This window comes from Camellia sinensis, chromosome 6 (genome assembly GCF_055761805.1).
Source record: "Camellia sinensis isolate YWXY chromosome 6, ASM5576180v1, whole genome shotgun sequence".
Classification (NCBI taxonomy): domain Eukaryota; kingdom Viridiplantae; phylum Streptophyta; class Magnoliopsida; order Ericales; family Theaceae; genus Camellia; species Camellia sinensis.
The window spans coordinates 32509806-32533120 of NC_138966.1; the positions used below are offsets into that span (position 1 = coordinate 32509806).

Genomic DNA, 23315 nt, shown 5'->3' on the forward strand with positions numbered 1-23315 from the left:
TTCACCTATCACATCAACAAACAAGCACTCTTCCCCCTTAGGGGGTTGTTGGGATTCCTAAAACATATTGAGTTTCACTTTCATATTCCCAAATGAAACATCCATGACCCCAATACGACAATTTATACATGTATTAGCAATTGCAAAGAACGGGCGACCTAAGATCATTGGGATTTGCCTCATAGTGCTAGCTATTGGTTCCATATCTAAAACCAAGAAGTCAACAGGAAAATAAAACCTATCAACCTTCACAAGAACATCCTCAATCACGCCACAAGGCACTTTGAGGGACCGTTCAGCTAATTGTAGTGTGACAATTGTGGGCTTTAACTTGCCAAGCCCAAATTTCTTATACACAGAATACGATAGTAAATTGACACTCGCCCCCAAATCTAGCAAGGCCCTCTCAATAAAACGATCCCCTATGATGCATGTAATGGTTAGGGCACCTAGGTCTTTAAGCATTGGAGGTGTGTTACTCAGAAGAATGGAGCTTACTTACTTCATGAGTACGACCTTTTGGAACTAGTGTGTCCTAGATTTACACTTTTGTGTACGTAGGTCCTTCAAAAATTTAGCATAGGAGAGTACTTGTTTAATAGCTTCCAATAGGGGGATGTTGATTTTAACTTGTTTAAAAACCACTATCATCGCCTCCATGGATGCTGCCCTCTTATCAAAAAGGAACGATGTATTAAAGCATTGGGAAAAGGGTGCCTTGGGCACACATGGTGCCTTAGGCACACTTGAAATACTAGGGGACAAGTCATCCCCTTTTGGTGTTACTCTTTTACCCTTGTTCTCATCAGGTTAACCACCATGGTCACCCTTCTTAGCCTTAGATGCATCAAATATAACTAGTAGAGGTCTTAACTTCCTTTCACTTCACAAAATAATTATTGCCTACACCTATTCATGTTTTTTACCAATCCAACAAGACCCATCTATCCTATATTGACCCTTAGGGTTGGCCACAATCTCACTCAGTAATTTTCCCTTCTCTCTCTTATTCATATTATTAGCCATTGCCTCAAGCTTGGCAATGGAGTGAGTGTGGGAATGAACTACTAGTGTTAGCCCCTAGAGGTTTGAGAGAACTTCCAAAACCTGAGCCTCGAAGGTTGAATTTCCTTGAGGTGCAGGTGGGGGTGGTGGTTGTCGGTAAGGTTGTGCAGGCAATAGGAAAATTGATTTGCAAAATTATTAAAATTCTGCCTTGGTGGTTGAGAAGGGTAAAAAGTGCCTTGTGATAAGGATCTCCATGAATGATTCAAGTGGTTTCTCCATCCGGGGTTATATGTGCTAGAGTATGGATCGTTACTTGGTCTAGAGAATCCTTAAACCGCATTTACATGCTTTTGGACTAACTCTGGAAATTGTGGTGCCAAAAGGGCACTCACTCAAGTCATGAGTAGAGCTCACACAAACAGCACAATCCTCATTGAATTGAGGTTGTACTTGTTGTGTAGAGGCATACCCTAAAGCTAAAAGTTGGTCCATTTTACGGGACAAAGCTTCGATTTGTTGGGCTAACTCAACATTGCGCCTAACCTTATAAACGCCGCATCTTTTCGAGGCTCTAGTAGCAGGTTACCAAGCTATGAAGGCATGGTGAAGAGAGATATCATCTAGGTTTTCAAAAAGTTACCATGCCTTAGCATCGCTTTTTGCTACAAATGTCTCACCACAGGATGAATCAACCATTTGGTAGTAAGGCTTATTTAATTCAATAGAATGTCTAAACAAGTTTCCAATCGGGCACTTGGTGGTGAGGAAAATGTTGGAGAAGGTCTCGAAGTCTCTCCGAAATCTCATGAAATTGCTCGCCATCATTTTGAGTGAAATTTGTGATGGCTCACCTCAATTGGTTGGTCTTACCAATGGAAAAGTACTTCTCCAAAAACTTTTGCTGTAATTGGTCCCATGTTGTGATAGAATTAGTAGCCAATGAGTTCAACCAATGTTTGGCCTTTTCCTTGAGTGAAAAAGGGAATAGTCTCAGCCTAAGGGCCTCATCAGTGAAATTCTGGATTTTCACTATAGAGCAAATTTCTAGAATTTCATGTAAATATTTGTAAGGGTCATCAAAAGCAAGTCTGTGGAACGATGGAAGCATTAGAATAGTGCTTGAATTAATCTCATAGTGGGCAGCAGTGGTGCACAGTAATTGAATGCATGATGGTGAAGTGTATGCAGTGGGTGTGAAATAATGGTCCAATTGGGCTCATTAGGAATAAAATTAGGTTCAGCCATTTCTATTGGCTCTAGATATGGATATTCAATCATAAGAACACGGAAAGAGGCTCTAAGGTTCCTAAGAGTCCTTTCTAGTTCAAGGTCCAAATTCGAAAGTTCAAGGTGGCAGGAACGTCACCCGTGCATACACTACTCATACACACTAAGTTTCGACTCTTGTGTATCTAATGAAACAAAATGTCAAAGGAAAAGAAATATTTATAGGGATTAACAAAAACGCTTTGTTTGCCTCGCGAATGCTCAACATGTAGACCGTTGTCCCCAACCTCTACTTGTGTTCCCGCTTTTAACACTTTGGTGATTTGCTCGCGTGTTTTGCTTTTAGCACTTTAGTTCTACGGTTTTTCTTTTATTTTTTATTTGAAGCTTGGTTGTGCTCCGCTTCGCACTATAGTGTTAACTCCACTCACAACAAATTTTGCACAATTTGCAACACACAAGAGTAAAATCCTAAACTAAAAATTAAAATAAGAATTTAACTTTCAATTAATTAATTTTTTCAGAAGTCCCCGACAACAGCGCCAAAATTTGATGCATCGTTTAACACACCAAAAATAAACATTGAATTATACCTAATTCCTCAAAATAATGGCAAGTTTAGATATCAATCCACAGAGACTAACGTAAAACTAAACTAATTTAACTTGCAAGATTACTAAATTAATTTTGATAAAAAGATTGATGAGAATTATATTAAAACTATAATTAAAATGAAAAAGAGAAATTAAATTAACAATGAAAATTAGGGTTAGTGAAATTGATTTTTGGGAATCTTAGGGTAAAGGATCCACCACTAGTCACATAAATAAGGTTTAATATCGGCCATTAATTATAATCCTCCAATGATTCGCAACCACAAGTTTGAAACATTGGTCAAGAGGATTGTTACATTCAACGTATAGGGACGAATCATCTCAAGTAGTACAAGTTATTCGCTCTAAACTAAAGTAGCAACATGACTCGTCTCTCGTAGCATGACTTGTCTCATATTTTGAACTCAAACACGAAAAAAACGATTATATGGAAAGCATTTAACAATCATAGAAAGTAAAATACTCAAGGAGGTGAAAAGAAATGTTATTAAAATCTTCTAAAACATCTATACATTTGTTCAAACCGTTACACAATCAAAGCTAAGAAAACATATTTACATAGCTGTAATTTCATCAAAACCCTAGAAAATTGAAGACTACCCAGTTATGGAGGAGTGAGAAGAGGTAGAGGGTGAAGCTACCATGAAAGACAACCTTAAAGCTCCAAGCTTTTCTCTTTCAAAACCCTAGCCTCTCTTGTTCTTTAGAAAATATCATAACCCTTTTCCAGCTTTCTATTCTTCTTTTTATACCTTGCAGACAGTCAAAATAGGTTCAAAAACCCATGCATAGAAATCGAGGTGGACCCACATGTGCGAGAAATACTGGTCGCATGTGCGGGAGAGGTGCCACATGTGTGGGAAGACCCTCTACACGTACAGGAATGCTCGCTTCGTTGCAGTTCCATTTTAGCCACTTTTTAACTAGTTTTACACTTATGCATGCCAACTTGATTCAAATTAAATACTTGTGAAGTATGCCAAGTTAAATGAAGAAAAACATTAAATAATACCTATTATCGACCTTTATGTAACACATCTCAGCCTTAATATGTAAAGGGCCTAATCGGGTCATTGTGGTTAGCATCCCGATCAAGTGGCTCTTCTAGTTAGACGAGTGCGCTTCTCAACTAGGTGGACCTCCTATTCAAGCAAGCACAAAACTTGGAACTAGACCTTGGTAAGGACAAGCCTGACCCCAAGCTTGACTAGGGTCCTTCCGGGCAAACTAACCTCCTCCAAGCTTGGGCTCAAATGCCAATGGGCTTCTGCTCATGGGCCACAACTAGATCATCATCTCATCAACTTCTAACTTTTATATATGAGTTTTGTTAATAGGTGTCCTAACATACTTGTGCAGAATGCATTAAATACGTAGAAAAAAAAAAGAAAGATATAAATATATTTTGATAGAGACTAAACTGTCTTTTTCTTCATTCCTTCTATTTTAACATGATATACACTATAAAAAAAATTTTGTCTTTTAAAAATTAATATTTAGAGACTAATTAAATTTGACCGTAAAAAATATCCTTTTAAAGACAAACTTAATATATGATAATTTACCTATAAAATAATAAAAATAACTATTAATATTCTCACTTAATATTTACATAATTTTTTTAAGCTAATAAATTTGATTGCTAATATATTATTACATCTTTTTTTTTTTTAACCAATATATTATTACATCTTTAGGAACAGATATTTTCGTCATTATTAATTAAAAACATTTTGAGCATCATTTTAACAATTAAAAAATCGGGACTCACTTCAGCCCTAACTTGCTCATTCTCTCTTCAGCCCTAAAGTCGGGAGCTCCAAAGCAGATTGGGAGCTCAATCTTCTTCAAATTTTGGTGCGTCTCTCTCTCTGTCTCTCTCCGTAATCGACCTGTAAGAGCTCCAATTCAAACTTTCAATTTCTTATCGTAATCGACCTGTAGAGCTCTAATTCGAACTTTCAATTTCTTATTATTTCATAGATTGAACGTTTTTTGTGTGTGTATATATATATATATCTTAATGCGTGTTGGAATTGAAGAATTCTTTACATAGATTGAACTTGTGTGTGTGTATATATGTATATCTAATCTAATGCGTGTTGGAGATGAAGAATTGTTTTCTCGCACAGTTTGTTCAATACTGTATTTCGTATGCTGTTAATTTGTTGTTTCAGTGAGTTTTCAGGTGTTACACTATCATTCTCTATTTTTGATTTTCAATTTCTGATTATTACATAATTGATTTTCATTGATTTAGAAGCCAATTATGGAAAAGTAAAAAAAAAGAAAAATCAATTATGGAATTGTGTGAGGGTGTCTTTTACAGGTGAGTACGAGATTGCATGTCATATGCCTTTAAAACAGCTACAGAGGAAAGTAGATGAGAACACAAAAAAATAAAAAAATAAAAAATTGAAGTAGCAGAGTACATTGAATTACAGAAATTTTGGAAGGATTTGATATTTTGCATGCCTGAGAAAGAATGAGAGAGATTTAAAAGGGAAATGGTAACATACCTTAAAATAGAAGGCACTGATAGTTTAGAAGCTACAGGTCCAAATATCAGACTCCTGTGACATCCTGAGAAGCACTCTTCTTACGATGTCACCTGGATACATACCTGATATCATTTTCTCAAAACCCCGCAGCAAGATCATCATGGTTGTGTTATTCACAAGATTATTGGAGCAAAGCGGAGGAAAGGGGACCAATTTAACAGTGATTGAACCTTGCTTGATCATTTGGGTTCGGGCTATCGGCATCTAAATCAGTATCGTAAGATGTTCTTGGCAGATGAGATGACCAGAAGTTTCCCCATTCCATGTTAAACTACCTAATTAATAAAATATAAGAGCATAAGTAAAATTAGCTATCGTTTCCCCCAAATTTCAGTGAGTTTTCAGGTGTTACACCATCATTTTCTTTTCCATAATTGATTTTTTTTCTTCTCTGTTTTCTCTCACTAAGAATAAGAATGATGAATGAATCGTCTCTCACTGGGCCATATGTATGTAGTATTGCTGTCAAACTCTTGAGATCTTAATGACAGTAAATTGCCTGCTACTCAACTAATGACAGTAAATTGCCTACTACAAGAAATTAGTCTTTTACGGACTACTATTTAGGGACTAGTTAGATTTGGTCCCTAAAAATAATCTTTTAGAGATAAATCTAAACTTATGATAATTTACTTATAAAAATACAAAAATGACTCTTGATATGTTCCCTGTGTCATTCAATTTTCAAACTTACATATTTTGAACTAAGAAACTGCATTATATTAAAAATCAGAGAGTACGTCCAACAAAACTTGCTACTTCTTGGAGCCTCCTTTCCGCATTGTGGGCTAACTGTACCCAGGGATGGAACTACCATGGCACTGGAGGTGGCCAAGGCATCCCCAATTCTCCGAACATTTAATATATATTTAAATATACACTATAGTTACATATGTAATGCTTGGCATGGGATGGGTGCTTAGTTATTTTGAACTGTCTGTGTAATGACATTTGAATTTCCTGTAAAGTGATTTTTTTTTTTTTTTTCTCCCGTCTTGAAATAATCTATTAGCAGATTGGTTTGTTGCATATTTTTTTACCATAAGTTCTCTTTCATTCTTATTTCTTTTTCTTTTTCTTTTTTCTTCTGTTTTCAATTGCTAATATGATATATGAATTAATGGTGTTCTTGGTAATACATATCTTTGCTATCAGATCATTGTGATGATAGTGGTGATATTGCGATCCTTTAATACATAAAAAATGAGCAAGAAGTTGCCCCTAGTTTTTCTGGATGTGTCTATTGATGGCGATACTGCTGAAAAGATGGTTTTTGAGGTATTTCTATATTTTGAACTAACCTACTATAGTATCAAGTCAAATATTTTCTACATATGCAATTAAGTTGAAACTCTTGTTGTTTCTTCTAAAGCCTTCGATATTTTGTTTTCGATGTCATATTTATTCCCAAAAATTGAATGGTTGCAGTTAGTTCATTGGTGATCTTTGGTGATACAGCTTTTCTCTGATGTTGCTCCTAAGACTGCGGAAAATTTTTGTGCACTCTATACAGGTAAGTCTTCTGTTGGTATCATAAGTTAAAATTTCCAATACAAGCTTCTCCCTTTCTAATGAGTCATATTTCTTTCATGGCTTCATGTTTTACTTGATTTGTTGCATTTCAATATTTTTTTAAATAAAGTCTGACTTGTAACTTCTTTTGTGCATGCTAATCCAGTTTGTCGTTGATAGTGGATTATTTTATGTGTCTGATACTTAAAGATATCATATTTTACAGGGGAGAAGGGAATTAGTCCCAAGACTGGAAGACCCCTCCACTACAAAGGATCCTTTTTCTATTCCATTATTAAAGGATCAATGGCTCAGGTATGTCCTTTGCTTCTTATGCTTGAGAGTGCTTCAATGGATAGAATGTGATTGATTGCCTACATGCATAGTTTTTCTGGTTAAGAATGACGTAGATGTGGCCTAAAAATTGTCTTTTAGTCAGCTATCCTTGTTTATGCTGTAGGATACAGGGCTGATGGTCACGACTGCTTTTCTTGTGATGTAGTTTTAAGGTTGTACTTACTATCCTAAGAAATTTACTAAACTTTGCAGTACCCAACCCAGTTTTGTAGTAAAGGTTTACTTTGTAATTACCAGTTCACTAATTCTTATTATTTATGCTACAGGGTGGTGATTTTCTTAAACGATATGGTATGTATTCCTTGGACTTGACAGTCCATTTTAATTTTTTACCATTATATTGTTTAGAGGTTGCGAATTCAGGAAAATTATTGTGTGGTTCCCTTCTATACATATATGTGCCATGGATGCTCTGCTTTTCTATTAAAACTAACTTTTGTTTTATTTTTATTTATTTGTTCCATTCTTTTTCCAGCAATTTTGGCAATCTGATTCTTAAAATTGAATTCCCAATCCAAGTAAAAGAAATCTGCTTATTATTTTTGGATTACTATGAATGGCAATATATTAGCTATAACAACCACAACTAGCTGAGTCCTATTTAATGAATTAGGAATCATTTAGAAACACAAATATCATGAATACATGTATAAGTGATAAGCACGTGCAATCATGAATGCAAGTTGCAACTTAGCATATTTTGTAGTTTATCTAGCTGAATGTACACTTACGTATCTTATGCTTGTATTATCAGGATGTTGTATATATGAAATGACTTCTCATAAGCCTGCATTTAAAGCATTTATAAGTTTCAAGAGCTCTGTTTCCTCTGTTTTTGTCAGAATTATGTGGTCAAGCTTTCTTCCGAGTGTCCTGTGGTAAATGTTCTGTTAGTTGGTACTGAATATAGTTAAAACTGACCATGGATATGGCTATTATTTTGTTATGTAACTTTGTGAACAATACAGGTGATAGGGTCATATAAAAACATTGATTCATAATTTTAAAAACATGATTCATTTTATGGTTTGGTTTAGTTTGCGAACTTCTAAGAGTGTCTTAATTGTTTCCCCCCTCCCTGCTACAATGCGTGCACACACAAATTGGTCTTCCTTTTCATTTTAGTTTGATATTTTAACATTGTAATCCTGACCTAGCTTGTTGATCCAGATCCTTACAATTAATTATTGTTCTGTGCTTTTGATCCTTCCACAAACGTATACCTAACAGTTGTTTTGATTGATTGGCAAAATGGAATGCATTCTCTTTGTCCAGCTGTGTGATCTAGCATAGAAGGTGGCTGTTGATGTCAATGATCTGTCTAAATCCTTTAACATGTGTAAGTTTGAAACAATGATCATACACATACACTGGTAGGATGTGATTGGTGTCTCATTAGTTCTCCTTGATCAGATTATGTACCATTTTTACTTTTAGTCACCTATATGAATGAGTATTGAGATGAAGCCTTGAAATCATTGTAGCTAGAATAGATGTATGATAATATTGAGATTTTACTAAGCAATTGACAAATTGTGATGAGTATTATGCAATAGAGCTCTTCATGACTAGGTAACTCTCTAATGTTTATCACATTTTTCTTCTCTAGTGTCAATGAAGATGAAGGAATGCCAGGCAGGAGCAGATTGGGCAAAAAGGGGAAATTTTGGTTTTAAATAATTGTGTCCCTTTCTACCTTAGGGAGCTTTGTTGTTTGTGATGCTGACAACGAGGAGTCCCTTGATGAAAAGTATAAGAAGCTTCGCTGTGACATTGCTCTGCTTGCTCATGATAGCAACGATTATCGGTTAAGTGAGAATTACTTGATATGTCAATTTTTGGAAACTTTGAATTTGGAAACTTTTTTAAAAGCATTTTGAAAGTTTGAGTTTGGAAACTTTGAATATACTCAAAGCTATGTACTCATTATGATTTGGTAATAGAGTGTCTTTGATGTGTGGATGTCAATTTTTTTTTTTTTAATTATTTTATTTTATGATTAGATGACATTTAATTTTTGTGTATTTTTAGCTATCCCAACTTTGATTTTTAGCGACGAAAATGTGTTGTAGAAAAAGTTATTTGTCTTTTAGCGACCAAATATCATTGTTGTTAAAAATGTCATTATTTTGTTTTTCACAATCAAATTGGGACTTTTTATAATGAAGTATGAGCGACCAAATGTTTAGTCTTGTAAAATCAAACATTTTGTGACAAAATGAAATTGGTCACTAATTGTCATTTTCAGTGACATTTTTAAAAATTTGTCGCTAAAGACTTTTCTAGACACATTTTTAGTGACTTTTTAATGACGAATTTAATTTTGTCACAAAAATCATTTAAAGACCAAAATAATAATTTTAGGGACCAAGATAATTGGTGTTCAAAAGTCTTATATGTTGTAGTAATACTTTTCATAATGGAGTCTGTTTTTATTTTTTATTTTTAAATAAAGGACATATAAAAATTTATTTTAAAAAAAATTATCATTTTTTTATCATAAAGGTAAATGCCTTTAAAAAATTAAATGGTGTAAGGAAAGTAAAGGACATATAATTTTTGTTATTTTTTGTTTTCAAATTTAGATATATTTTTTTACACCATATAATTTAATTATGATTGAAAATAAAAGGCAATTAAAATTTTTAAAAAATCCCAAAATTTATTTGAAAATAAAGACATTTACTTTTATGAGTTCATAACATTTACTTTTATGAGTTCATAAAATGTGAGGTCTCTGTCAATGCACACCTTAACTAATGAATTTACTTGCCTAATAGTTAAGCCATGACTGACTGATTTTGAAGATCAGTTTTTTCAACATGATGTAGACAAATGGCTAGCATTTTTTTATTCTAAGTGCTGTGTATAATACAAATGGTAAAATTGATCCTTGTTCAGGTAAGATACCGTTTCGATTAGCTAAATAAGTCAACTTTATTTATTCATGTAGTTAAAGAAAATTTAGTGGAAACTCTTATTTTATACACTCGTAACCTAATAGATCATATATGTATTTTTATATCCCAATTAATCCTTAGATTTCCGAAGAGTTGACCAAATAGAACTCATAGTATAGCGATCCCGGGTTTGTCCCCTTTATGTACAGTGTTCCGGACTTAGGTTCCGTGGAGTAGGTAGTTATATACCTTGTTGACATCCTTTAATTCTCTATGTTTGAGTTTTAGGATGTATTGGACGTGTTTCGAACTGGTAGGATGAGTTTTGGTCTCTAGTGTTGTTGCCCAGGTTTTTAGTGTTACGCTCGATCGTATGATTATGCGCTCGAGCGGAGTTCGTTTCTTTAGTGGTACGCTCGAGTGGGTATTATTACGCTCGAGCGGGGTTTACACACTCCCCGTATTTCGTGCCTTTGCAAAACTTTTGTTAATCATATTATTTAATTTTGATGATGTCTAAAATATTATTTTTAACAATTTGGATTTTTTTAATATACATATTATTTGACACAAAATATTATCTTTTTAAAAATATATATATTTGTTAAAAATTAAAATAAAAATATTTTTGAAAACTTTATTATTCACTTTTTGAAAATTTAGGCTGATCACTATTCATTTTTTGACAAAATTAAAATTGATTAAAATGATTGATTGGTTGTATTATCTTGACAAATATGATATTAATGAGTTATCTTCTTTTGATAAAATTAATATGGAGTGGTAGAATATATTTAGTTTAAAATCTCTACAACATATACAATATTTTAAAGAGGGCATATATTTTCAGATCCATCATAAATATTATTTAAAAAGATTTTTCTGTGTATGCAAATATTTGATCAGAACATATATAACATTATATATATATTGCATATAATATAAATAGAATACATCACGTGTGCTATTAAACTTTTTACACTAAATTGATTATATCATATTATAATCAAACAAGAAGAAAAAGATGGAGTTATATATATATGTGTGTATATAAATATATATATATATATATATATATATTATAAACTAGATGGAGAAAATTATTTGTTTGTTTGAAAGTTGTGAACTTTGTATTAAATTGTCTACAAAAATGGTGGCTCCATGTTTGAAATAACAAAAAGAAAAAATTAGTCTTATTTTTTATCTTTTGTTGACTATTCAAAATCAAGGAGTGTGCTTATGTAAGCGATGACATCAAGAGTGTGCTTATGTAAGCCATGACATCAGGAGCGTGCTTATGTAAGCCATGACGTCAGCAAGGAGCGTCCAACGGGTATATTTTTGTGTATAAATAGAAGTGTTGGATGTGGAGAAAAATCAAGAACTTGAAGAGAAAATATTTCTATGAGCTCCAAAATTCTGAGTATTCTGCTCTTTCACTTTCAGATCTAAGTCTAGCTTTTGTTCTTACACTTTCATATCTACTCTTTGTGAGAGAATTATTGTAAAAGTGGGTTCAATTACCACTTATTCTTATTCCTTATTTTTGAGAGAGATTTTGTAAGGGTAAGACATTTATTGTTGAGTGGGGCTCAATAGATAAGAGTAAGTCCTGTGCCAAATCCACAAGCTTGGTGGTGTATTTATTCAATTGATAGTAAAGAAATTCTCAAAGAGGTTCCTTGGGGAGTGGACGTAGGCCTGGCGTGCCGAACCACTATAAATCGCAGTGTTTGATTTTCTCTCTCTATCTCTTCTACTTTATATTGATAATTATTATTCTGTTTTTTTTTTATTTATTAAAATTCTGAATATTGTGTTATTTTTAATATTGTGAAATTTTTAATAACCCAATTCACCCCCCTCTTGGGTTGCCTATCTGGGATAACAATTAGTATCAGTGCCTAGACTCTAGTTTTTGTGACTTAACCGTCTTAGAGTAGATCATGGCAACCCCTAGTTATTCCTTACCCGAGGGACAAGCATCTAATAGGCCACCTCTATTTAGCGGCACAAATTTTAGCTATTGGAAAACTAGGATGACCATACATATTCAATCTAATGATTATGAATGTTGGAAAATTATTTGTAATGGTCCAAAAATTGCTACCAAAATTATAGATGGACTTAGGGTACCAAAACCTGAAGATGAGTGGGATGAATCAGATACTAGAATGACCCAAATTAATGTCAAAGCTACAAACATGTTGTACTGCGCCTTAGATGCCAACGAGTTCAATAGAATTTCCACAAGTAAAACCGCTAAAGAAATTTGGGACAAGCTTATAGTGACTCATGAGGGAACCGAACAAGTTAAAGAATCTAGAGTCAGTTTGCTAGTCCATAATTATGAACTTTTTAAAATGAAACCTGATGAAACTATTCCTCAAATGTTTACTCGTTTTACTGATATTATTAATGGTTTAACTTCTCTTGGCAAAATATATACTAATGCTGAAATTGTAAGAAAAGTGCTTAGGTCATTGCCAAAAAGTTGGGAGACAAAAGTCATTGCCATTATCGAAGCCAAGGATTTATCAAAGCTAAGTCTAGATGAGTTAATGGGATCTCTCTTAACTCATGAGCTCAGAATGCAAGAAGGAAAGGAAGAGGAGGACAACAACAAGAAGAAAGGAATAGTCTTCAAATCCACCTCGAAACATCAAGAGGATAAGGAAGATGATTCAGATGAGGATGAGGAAATGGCATTCATCACTAGAAAGTTCCAAAGGTTTGTGAGAAAGAAACAAGGTGTACGAAATTTTTTCAGAAAAGACTTCAACAACAGGGATTTTCAAAGAGGAGAAAATCACAAAAAATCTGAAGTAACCTGCTATGAATGCAACAAACCTGGACACTACAAATCAGAATGTCCAGAACTTAAGAAAAAATTCAAGAAGGACAAAAAGAAAGCTATGATTGCAGCATGGGGAGAAGATAGTGATGAAAGCGACACAGAAACCGAACTTTGCAAAAACGAGGTTCCTAACCTATGTTTAATGGCACTTGGAAATGAAAATGAGGTAAATGACGAATCCTTTACATTTGATGAATTACAATTAGCTTTTGATGAATTACATGCTGAATTTAAGAAACTTAGTTTGAAAAATAATTGTCAAAAGAAAGTAATTTCAAGTTTATCAAAAGAAAATGAATCATTGACTTCCAAGATAAATGTTTTAGAAAATGAAGCCATGAAAATGAAAAAGGAAAATGAGATTTTAACTCAAAAAGAGTCTTCAATTTCTGAAAAAACATTTAGTTGTATTGCAAAAAGAAAACGAGTCTTTAAAAAATGAGCAAATTATTTTGAAAGAAAATATTGAAGACTTGAAAACTACTCTTTCAAAGTTCACTCAAGGTAGAGAGACTTTAGATAAAATTCTTAAAAATAAAAACCGTACTTTTGGTAGAGCCGGAATTGGATATAAACCTTTTTCAAAAGTAAAAACTGCCAAAAATGGTTTTGTATATGCATCTTCTAATCACTCTCATCTCACATATCATTTTTGTGGAACAAAAGGTCATATTTCACCTTCATGTCCTATTAAAAGAAATCCTTTTGCTAAAATAAAAAAGATGTGGGTTCCTAAGGATATCTCAAGGGTGTCATATTCTAACTTTTATGGACCCAAGAAAAAATGGGTACCAATAGAGAAATCAAATTTTTGTAGGTATGTTTCAAGACAAAATCCAGTAACGATAGATGGTATCTCGACAGTGCATGTTCGAGGCACATGACTGGAAATAAAGCTATATTCGCCACACTCCAACCAAAGGATGGCGGATATGTGACTTTTGGCAACAATAGCAAGGGTAAAATCATTGGTGTAGGAAGTATTGGTAAAAATCCCTCTCCTATTATTGAAAATGTTTTATTTGTTGAAGGTTTAAAACATAACTTGCTTAGTATTAGTCAATTATGTGATAAAGGTTATAGAGTTATTTTTGAGAAAACTCATTGCACTATTGAAAATACCTTAGAAAACAAAACTTTATTTGTAGGTTATAGACATGAGAATGTATATGTGTTTGATTTACATGATTTATCTTCTCATTTTAACATTAAATGTTTATCTGCTATAAATGATAATGGTTGGCTTTGGCATAGAAGATTAGGACATGCTCATTTTGACTTAATTTCCAAGCTTTCAAAAAATGAGTTAGTCATAGGTTTACCAAAAATTGTTTTTGAAAAAGATAAACTTTGTGATGCATGTCAATTTGGAAAATAAACTAGAATTTCTTTTAAATCCAAAAATATCGTTTCAACTACTAGACCGCTTCAACTCTTGCATATTGATCTATTCGAACCATCTAGAACATTAAGTTTAGGAGGAAAATCTTATGCCCTTGTTTGTGTTGATGATTACACTAGATATACATGGGTATTATTTTTAGCACACAAAAATGAAGCTTTTTATAATTTCTCAAAACTTTGTAAAAGAATTCAAAATGAGAAAAATCTTAATATTTGTAGTATTAGAAGTGACCATGGTAGAGAATTTGAAAATGATGATTTTATTAAGTTTTGTGATGACTTAGGAATAGATCATAATTTCTCAGCCCCTAGGACTCCTCAACAAAACGGTGTGGTTGAAAGAAAAAATAGAACTCTTGAAGAAATGGCTCGTACTATGCTTTGTGAAAATAATTTGTCTAAATATTTTTGGGCGGAAGCTGTAAACACTACATGCTATGTTATAAATCGTGCCATGATTAGACCTATTCTTAAGAAAACTCCTTACGAACTTTGGAAAGGTAGAAGACCTAATATTAGTCACTTGCGTGCTTTTGGTTGTAAATGCTTTGTATTAAATAACAATAAAGATAATTTAGGAAAATTTGATGCTAAATCGGATGAAGCTATATTTCTTGGTTATTCTATGTCTAGTAAAGCTTATAGAGTATTCAATAAAAGAACTCTACTTGTTGAAGAATCTGTGCATATTGTTTTTGATGAATCTAACGACATTATTTCCAAGAATCTTTTAAGTAATGATATTGTAGAAAATCAACCAAGCATGGAGAGCATTTATAAAAAGGAAAATGAAGAAAATCCATTACGCGAACATGACGAAGAAATGACAATGGAGAAACTTCAAGAAATATATACTCTTCCAGAAGATGACTCAAATCTACCAAAAGAATGGAAGTATGCTCATGGCCACCCTAAAGACCTCATCATAGGTGATGCGGCGGAAGGTATAAAAACTCGTTCCTCTGTTAGAAATATTTGTGGTAACTTAGCATTTGTTTCACAAATTGAACCAAAATCATTTTTAGAAGCTGAAAATGATGAAAACTGGATTTTAACAATGCAAGAAGAATTAAATCAATTTGAAATAAATGAAGTTTGGTTTTTGACCCCTCGACCTAAGGATCATCCCGTTATTGGTACAAAATGGGTTTTTCGAAATAAAATGGACGAATCTGGAGTTGTTACTAGAAATAAAGCTAGATTAGTAGCTCAAGGCTATAATCAAGAAGAGGGAATTGATTTTGATAAAAGGTTTGCACCAGTTGCTAGACTTGAAGCTATTAGAATGTTACTTGCTTTTGCGTGTTTTAAAGATTTTAAATTATATCAAATAGATGTTAAAAGTGCTTTTTTAAATGGGTACATTTCGGAGGAAGTCTATGTTGAACAACCTCCCGGTTTTGAAAATCATAAATACCTGGATCATGTTTTCAAACTTTCAAAAGCCTTATATGGCTTGAAACAAGCTCCTAGAGCATGGTATGAAAGATTGAGTAATTTTCTACTTGACAAAGGTTTTTGTAGAGGAAAAATTGATACAACACTTTTTATAAAAATCAAAAAGGAAGATATGCTAATCGTTCAAATTTATGTTGATGATATCATTTTTGGTGCTACTAATGAAAATTTGTGCAAAGAGTTTGCTAAAGACATGCAGGGTGAGTTTGAAATGAGTATGATGGGGGAATTAAATTACTTCCTTGGTCTACAAATTAAACAAACTAATGATGGAATCCATTTAAATCAAACGAAATATATCAAAGATCTACTCAAAAGGTTTGAAATGGAATCATCAAAGCCTGCAGCAACTCCAATGAGCACATCGATAAAAATCGACAAAGATGAGCAAGGTAAACCCGTAGATGAAAAGAAATATCGAGGTATGATTGGTTCTTTACTTTATCTTACTGCAAGTAGGCCCGACATAATGTTTAGTGTTTGTATGTGTGCACGTTTTCAATCCGCACCGAAAGAGTCACACATCACCGCAGTCAAACGCATTTTCAGATATCTTGTCGGCACTCAAAATTTGGGATTATGGTATCCTAAGGGAACCGCCTTTGAACTTTTTGATTACTCAGATGCCGACTTTGCGGGATGTAGACTTGACCGAAAAAGCACTAGTGGCACTTGTCATTTTCTTGGACACTCACTCACCTCTTGGTTTTGCAAAAAACAAAACTCAGTGGCTCTGTCAACTGCTGAAGCAGAATACATTGCCGCCGCTGGGTGTTGTGCACAATTGCTTTGGATGAAACAACAACTTCAAGATTTTGGACTTCACTATGATCATATTCCTATAAAATGTGACAATACAAGTGCCATTAACCTTTCAAAAAATCCTATTCAGCACTAACGCACTAAACACATTGAAATAAGGCATCATTTTCTGAGAGATCGTGTACTCAAAGGTGACATTGAACTCGAATTTGTGCCTACAAATTGTCAATTAGCTGACATATTTACTAAGCCTCTAAATGAAGAACAATTTTGTTATATTAGAACAGAACTTGGTATGATGAATACTCCAATATAATGTTTATATTAAAAAATGATTTTTTTTAAAATAATTAAATAAAATAAATATTGTAATAATTATTATTATTATAAAAATAATAACAATAATAATAATATACATATATTTATATATATAATTTTTCTCTCTCTCTCTCCCGTTCCGTCTCTATCTCTCACCCACTCTCTCCCTTACTCTCTCTTTTTCTCTTTCTCTTGCTGTCTCGTTCTCCCCTTCTTCCTCATACCCTCAACCGACTCCATCTCCACCCTCACCATAGCCTATAACCAACTCCACCATCCATCATCCACAAAATCATTCATCACTTTCATCACTATCACCATCCACCCAAATCCCTCACCAATCTTCCAAACACCATCACTCCTCCACCCGAAATTTGCATCACCATCTTCACCGATTCATCAAGTTCCATCACCGATCCATCAAGATCCGTGACTGATCCATCAAGATCCATTGCCGATCTACACAAATTCGCCACCGATCTACCCAATCTTCTCTATTTCTTCCGATCATCAAGGTCATCACCGATCAACATGTTAAAATTCTTGTTGCACTGTGTTATATTTTTTTACTTGTTATATGTGTTCCAAATTCTCTTGGATTTAATAATGGTTGCTTCTACCTTGTCTAAAGAAATTATTTTTATTTTTATTTTCTCCTTTTATGCTAGTGCACTTGGTGTAATTGTTTATGGTCAGATCTTAATGGCCCTTGGTATTATAGATTGGTAATTTGTTTCTTCAAATTTATGTAATTTTTAGTTCATTAATTCAGGGGGAGACTCATATATTTTGAGATTAACAATCATTATAAAAAAAAAAAATATATATATATATATATATAAAAAAGGGGGCGTGTGTATATTCTGTGCATAATTTTAGGGGGAGTATATATACATATATATATTTTTTTACTCCTTATCTCCCATACTCCTTATCTGCACCACCAAACAAATTTTTTTTTTTTTTTTTTTTTGTGCAAAGACAGAATTAAAAAAAAATTAATAATAAAAATAAATAAATAAATAAGGAAGAAATGCTCGAAATTTTATTTCAGAAAAAGAAAATATTACTCGATTACATGTAAATTTTCAGAAGGCTTCACAGATTTTTTCTTTTTCACTTCTCTCAACAACTTTTCATGAGCCTCTTTTACATGTCTCTCTCTATTTTCAATTTCTGTGAGTCTTGGCATTATCACCGTTGCATAATAATGCACTACATTCTCCAACTGTGCATTTTTCCTTTTTAGCTCTTTCTTCTCCTTACACATATTCACTACTTGTTGTTTTAACAAGCACACCTCATCTCTCCATTGCTGATTTTCTTGTACTCTTGCTTGTAATTGTCGCGCCATATTGGAAACTGCAGTTATGGCCTGTGTACTAAGAGTCATAGTGTTATTAATAGCATCAAAATCATTTCGATTGCCAATACCACTAGAACCCTCATTTACAGGCATAGCATGTGCCTGCGTCACTGGTACTCTCTCATTTGCCTGCATTACAGGCACCTCATGCAGGTCCGACTCATTGATAGACAAGGTAAGGAATGACATGATTACAAAAGAAGCTAAAACAAATTTTTCTCTCAAACACTTGATGATTTCGTATCTTTGCCTCTGATCTGTGTCACTTTTTATACACTCCATTGATCCATTACTCGATGCATATCTGCTATATCTGCTCAAATATTTTGTTTGTCAATATTTCCTGCGCTCGAGATGCTCCAAAATCCCCATAATGATTCCGACAAGACAGACGGCCCATTATTTTATCAAATGTGCTTGTTTCTTATCTTCATCTTTATTTTGATGATGTCAAAGGGGGAGAAAAAATATGATTTTGAAAATTATATGTGATTTTGAAAATTATATGTTGCAGGGTTATCAAATATTTTGTCAATTTTATTTTGTGTCAAATCCATACAAATATTGCCATCATCAAAAAGGGGGAGATTGTTAATCATATTATTTAATTTTGATGATGTCTAAAATATTATTTGTAACAATTTGAATTTTTTTAATATACATATTATTTGACACAAAATATTATCTTTTTAAAAATATATATATTTGTTAAAAATTAAAATAAAAATATTTTTGAAAACTTTACTATTCACTTTTTGAAAATTTAGGTTGATCACTATTCACTTTTTGACAAAATTAAAATTGATTAAAATGATTGATTGGTTGTATTATCTTGACAAATATGATATTAATGAGTTGTCTTCTTTTGATAAAATTAATATGGAGTGGTAGAATATATTTAGTTTAAAATCTCTACAACATATACAATATTTTAAAGAGGGCATATATTTTCAGATCCATCATAAATATTATTTAAAGAGATTTTTCTGTGTATGCAAATATTTGATCAGAACATATATAACATTATATATACATTGCATATAATATAAATAGAATACATCACGTGCGCTATTAAACTTTTTACACTAAATTGATTATATCATATTATAATCAAACAAGAAGAAAAAGATGGAGTTATATATATATATGTGTGTATATAAATATATATATATATATATATTATAAACTAGATGGAGAAAATTATTTGTTTATTTGAAAGTTGTGAACTTTGTATTAAATTGTCTACAAAAATGGTGGCTCCATGTTTGAAATAACAAAAAGAAAAAATTAGTCTTATTTTTTATCTTTTGCTGACTATTCAAAATCAAGAAGTGTGCTTATGTAAGCGATGACATCAAGAGTGTGCTTATGTAAGTCATGACATTAGGAGCGTGCTTATGTAAGCCATGACGTCAGGAGCGTGCTTATGTAAGCCATGACGTCAGCAAGGAGCGTCCAACGGGTATATTTTTGTGTATAAATAGAAGTGTTGGATGTGGAGAAAAATCAAGAACTTGAAGAGAAAATATTTCTGTGAGCTCCAAAATTCTGAGTATTCTGCTCTTTCACTTTCAGATCTAAGTCTAGCTTTTGTTCTTACACTTTCATATCTACTCTTTGTGAGAGAATTATTGTAAAAGTGGGTTCAATTACCACTTATTCTTATTCCTTATTTTTTAGAGAGATTTTGTAAGGGTAAGACATTTATTGTTGAGTGAGGCTCAATAGATAAGAGTAAGTCCTGTGCCAAATCCACAAGCTTGGTGGTGTATTTATTCAATTGATAGTAAAGAAATTCTCAAGGAGGTTCCTTGGGGAGTGGACGTAGGCCTGGCGTGCCGAACCACTATAAATCGCAGTGTTTGATTTTCTCTCTCTATCTCTTCTACTTTTATATTGATAATTATTATTCTGTTTTTTTTATTTATTAAAATTCTGAATATTGTGCTATTTTTAATATTGTGAAATTTTTAATAACCCAATTCACCCCCCCTCTTGGGTTGCCTATCTGGGATAACAACTTCTGCAGGTATGTTTTTCACGCTCGAGCTGTTTTTTTTTTACGCTCGAGCGGTTGGCGCTCGAGCGGGTAGCTCATTGTCTGTAGAGAACTGGGAAAGGAGAATCTACGCTCGAGCGGACTGGTGATTCGCGCTCGAGCGGATGTGTTTTATTTCTGTTTCTTGGAGCTCGAGTGGGCATTCTTGCGCTCGAGCGGATCCAGTTTTTGTGCTTGACGCTTGAGCGTTCTATTCTCCACTCGAGCGGATCATGCGTATATCAGTTGGCAGCTGGGCATTCTTGAATCACTTTTCAACTTCCACTCTCTCTCTTACTTTTCCGAAAAGTCATTTTTGAGAGCTTCTCTCACTACTTTCTCCATTCTCTCTTAAGATTGATCTAGTTGGAGTGTTCTCCTACCCTTTGGCCTTTACAAAAAGTGTGTTGATCGTCGAGAGTTACGTTTTGATCCGAAAAGTTTGGAGTTTGGAGCACTTTAAGTTTGGTGTCCTCCTCCGTTGGAGCTCTAACTTCGAGGTAGGGATATCCTACTCCTCCTTATGAGCTTTGTCTATGAATTTTAGCATTTTGATAGGTTAGGGGTTGTTGGGTATTTTTGAGAAAGTTTGGGTCCTTTTTGTAATTTTACAAAAGATGGGGGCTTGTCATATGTGAACCTATATGCATGTTTAATATAGGGAAATGAGGCTAATGTTGAACTATTGAAGAAAATGGAATCTTAGTATTGTTATGTAGATTATGAGTAAAGCCCTAATTACATTGATAAATTAATTTGTATAAGTAATTTAGGGAATTGAAAAATTGAATAGGAAATATTCAAATTAGAAAGATATAGGGTTAAAGGGTGTAGTTGGACTCACTTGTCGCTCACTTAATTAAACTGTTGATAATATATCAAATTGGTGCATTTATTTCCTGTTTAGAAATAACTGTATTGGACTATCGGTGGAGGATAGTCCTGATTGTTGTAGGCAATGTATGATGATTAGGCAAACTAAAGCTAATCTATTAAGTATGCTAATGAACATGGCAATTGGTTTAATACATCAAAATTTTGTATTGATAGGTTGAATTTGTATATGATAATTGTTTATATACATTGTATTGTATGGGAAGAGAACGGGGCTGTACTCCACGGTTTATTGGAAGAACGGGGTTGAACCTCTAAACCGAATCTTGTGACAGTGATACAGCACTACAATGTGTATCAGGCTGCGAATTAGAAATGTTTTCTTGTGACAGTGATACAACACTACAATGTGTATCAGGCTGCGAATTAGAAGTGTTTATTTTTTTATTTTTTTTTCATTTAATACAGCACTGCAATGTGTATTATTCGAGACTTATGAAAGTGTTTGTTTTGATTTGATATAGTACTAAAATGTATATCATTTGAGAAATATGGGAATGTTTTTGTTTGACTTTGATACAGCATCACAATGTGTATCCACCATAAATTTCGAAAATGTTTTAGTGATGAACTATAATTTCATCAAATGTTTTGGCCAGGGTATTGAACCTCGTTTTCAGACTCAAAGTTGAATAAGAAATGGAAAGTGAATTTGTAATATGGACATGATTATCATGGAACAGTAATGTGATATAAGTGGATGTATATGAGTTGACCATCTAGCAACTGCTAATCTTTTAGTCATTGTTTATAGTTGGTTTGGTGTATTTCTACTGGGCTGTGGCTCACCCTATATGGGACATCATTTTCAAGTACAAGTAGCATGCCACCTCCAAGGACATAGCTTGGGAGGCTAGAGGCAGACAGACTTTTGTTGTTGTGTTATCCTTTGTTGTATTACCTGTAAAATCAAGCCAAGGGCTTAATGTGTATTTGAGTTAGTACTCTCTTTTTTTGTAACCAAGTGTTAACTTAGAAAAACTGTAAGCCCGTAGGGCATTTGCTTTGGTTACTAGCATGTAATATTCTTGTAATGATTTACTCTAATGAACAGAATGATGTTATCTTTTATATCAATGCATGTCAATGTTGGTGGGTTTAATGCTAGTATTTTGAGGGCGTTACACATAGTACGATCTTCAATGAATTTTCATAATGACATGGAGGAAGATGAACTGTGGCTCACATTGGATAGTCTTCTAGGTAGGAAAAGGCAAAAACACCGAAAGGGAGAAAGGGAGCGAGATATAGTTAGCGAGCTGTGAGAGAGACAAGCATAGATCTAAATGTCGGAAAATCAGAGCACCAATTCAGATATGGACAAGTATAGCGGTGAGAATGAAATTTACAGTCGTAGCATCGAGTCTCGGTATGTAGCAGCTTGAATCCGATACATAGGGCGATACAGTTCGATACAGTTTCATAGTCGTCGGTACGGATGAATCAACGCAGAGAACCTGCAAGAGCAAAAGTAATTACAGAAAAGAAAAGAATAACCCATCACATACATCACTCAAACCTTTCACTTCAAGTGCTTTGTCTTCTTCAAGCAATTTCACACTTTCACGGACCATAAATTTGCTTTTGTTTATAGATTTGTAGTTCACAATCAAACTTCTTTATTCTGTTCAAAAAAAAAAAAAAAATCAAACTTCTTTGTGGCTTGGTCCCGTAGATCTAAGCTTCTTTAGGCTATGGAGTTCACTTCGACCTTCAAGCTTCTTCAAAGAAGGTTTGTCCTTGAGTTGCAAGTTGTAATTTGTGTTGTGTTGTTGTGCTCTGTTTTTGATGAGTTGTGGGTTTTGCTATGCTCTGTTTTCTATTTCGTATTTCATCACTTTTTTTTTTTGGTCTTGTTTCAATGTAAATGTTTAGGGTTTTTTTTTCTATTTATTTGAAAATGAGTCAAAAGTGTTCATACATATCAAAATTTTGATTAAAATGTGACAAATTAAGTCTAAAAGAGTCCCCCCCCCCCAAAAAAAATGCATAAAATTGAGTTTTAGAGGGATTGTGAATGATTTTTAAAATTTCATGGC

The 23315-nt window shown here is 33.4% G+C and overlaps 1 protein-coding gene across 13 annotated transcripts; it reads left to right on the forward strand.

The window, feature by feature from the left end:
- Window positions 1-4573: 4573 nt before the first annotated feature.
- On the forward strand, window positions 4574-9247 carry LOC114287642 (peptidyl-prolyl cis-trans isomerase CYP95). 13 transcript variants are annotated; one of them, XM_082873618.1, is made up of 8 exons: window positions 4574-4706; window positions 6566-6688; window positions 6869-6923; window positions 7149-7237; window positions 7358-7431; window positions 7546-7570; window positions 8555-8618; window positions 8889-9247. In XM_082873618.1, exons 2-7 carry the CDS (start codon window positions 6614-6616, stop codon window positions 8570-8572), a joined length of 336 nt encoding a protein of 111 aa, XP_082729744.1. In that variant the 5' UTR covers window positions 4574-4706; window positions 6566-6613; the 3' UTR covers window positions 8573-8618; window positions 8889-9247. The 13 variants fall into 13 exon arrangements, 10 of the variants coding, with proteins under 10 accessions (XP_082729744.1, XP_082729745.1, XP_082729743.1 ...); XM_082873623.1 differs by having other exon boundaries at window positions 4636-4706; window positions 7390-7431; XR_014332145.1 differs by lacking the exon at window positions 7358-7431.
- Window positions 9248-23315: the final 14068 nt, after the last annotated feature.

What these genes read in the sequence shown, in the direction of transcription:
- LOC114287642 (XM_082873615.1), top strand. Translation starts at nt 6,614, where the DNA reads ATGAGCAAGAAGTTGCCCCTAGTTTTTCTGGATGTGTCTATTGATGGC. An exon ending in TTTTTGTGCACTCTATACAG is followed by an intron (nt 6,924 to 7,148) that starts GTAAGTCTTCTG and finishes CATATTTTACAG; the next exon opens with GGGAGAAGGGAATTAGTCCC. An exon ending in TTAAAGGATCAATGGCTCAG is followed by an intron (nt 7,238 to 7,545) that starts GTATGTCCTTTG and finishes TTTATGCTACAG; the next exon opens with GGTGGTGATTTTCTTAAACG.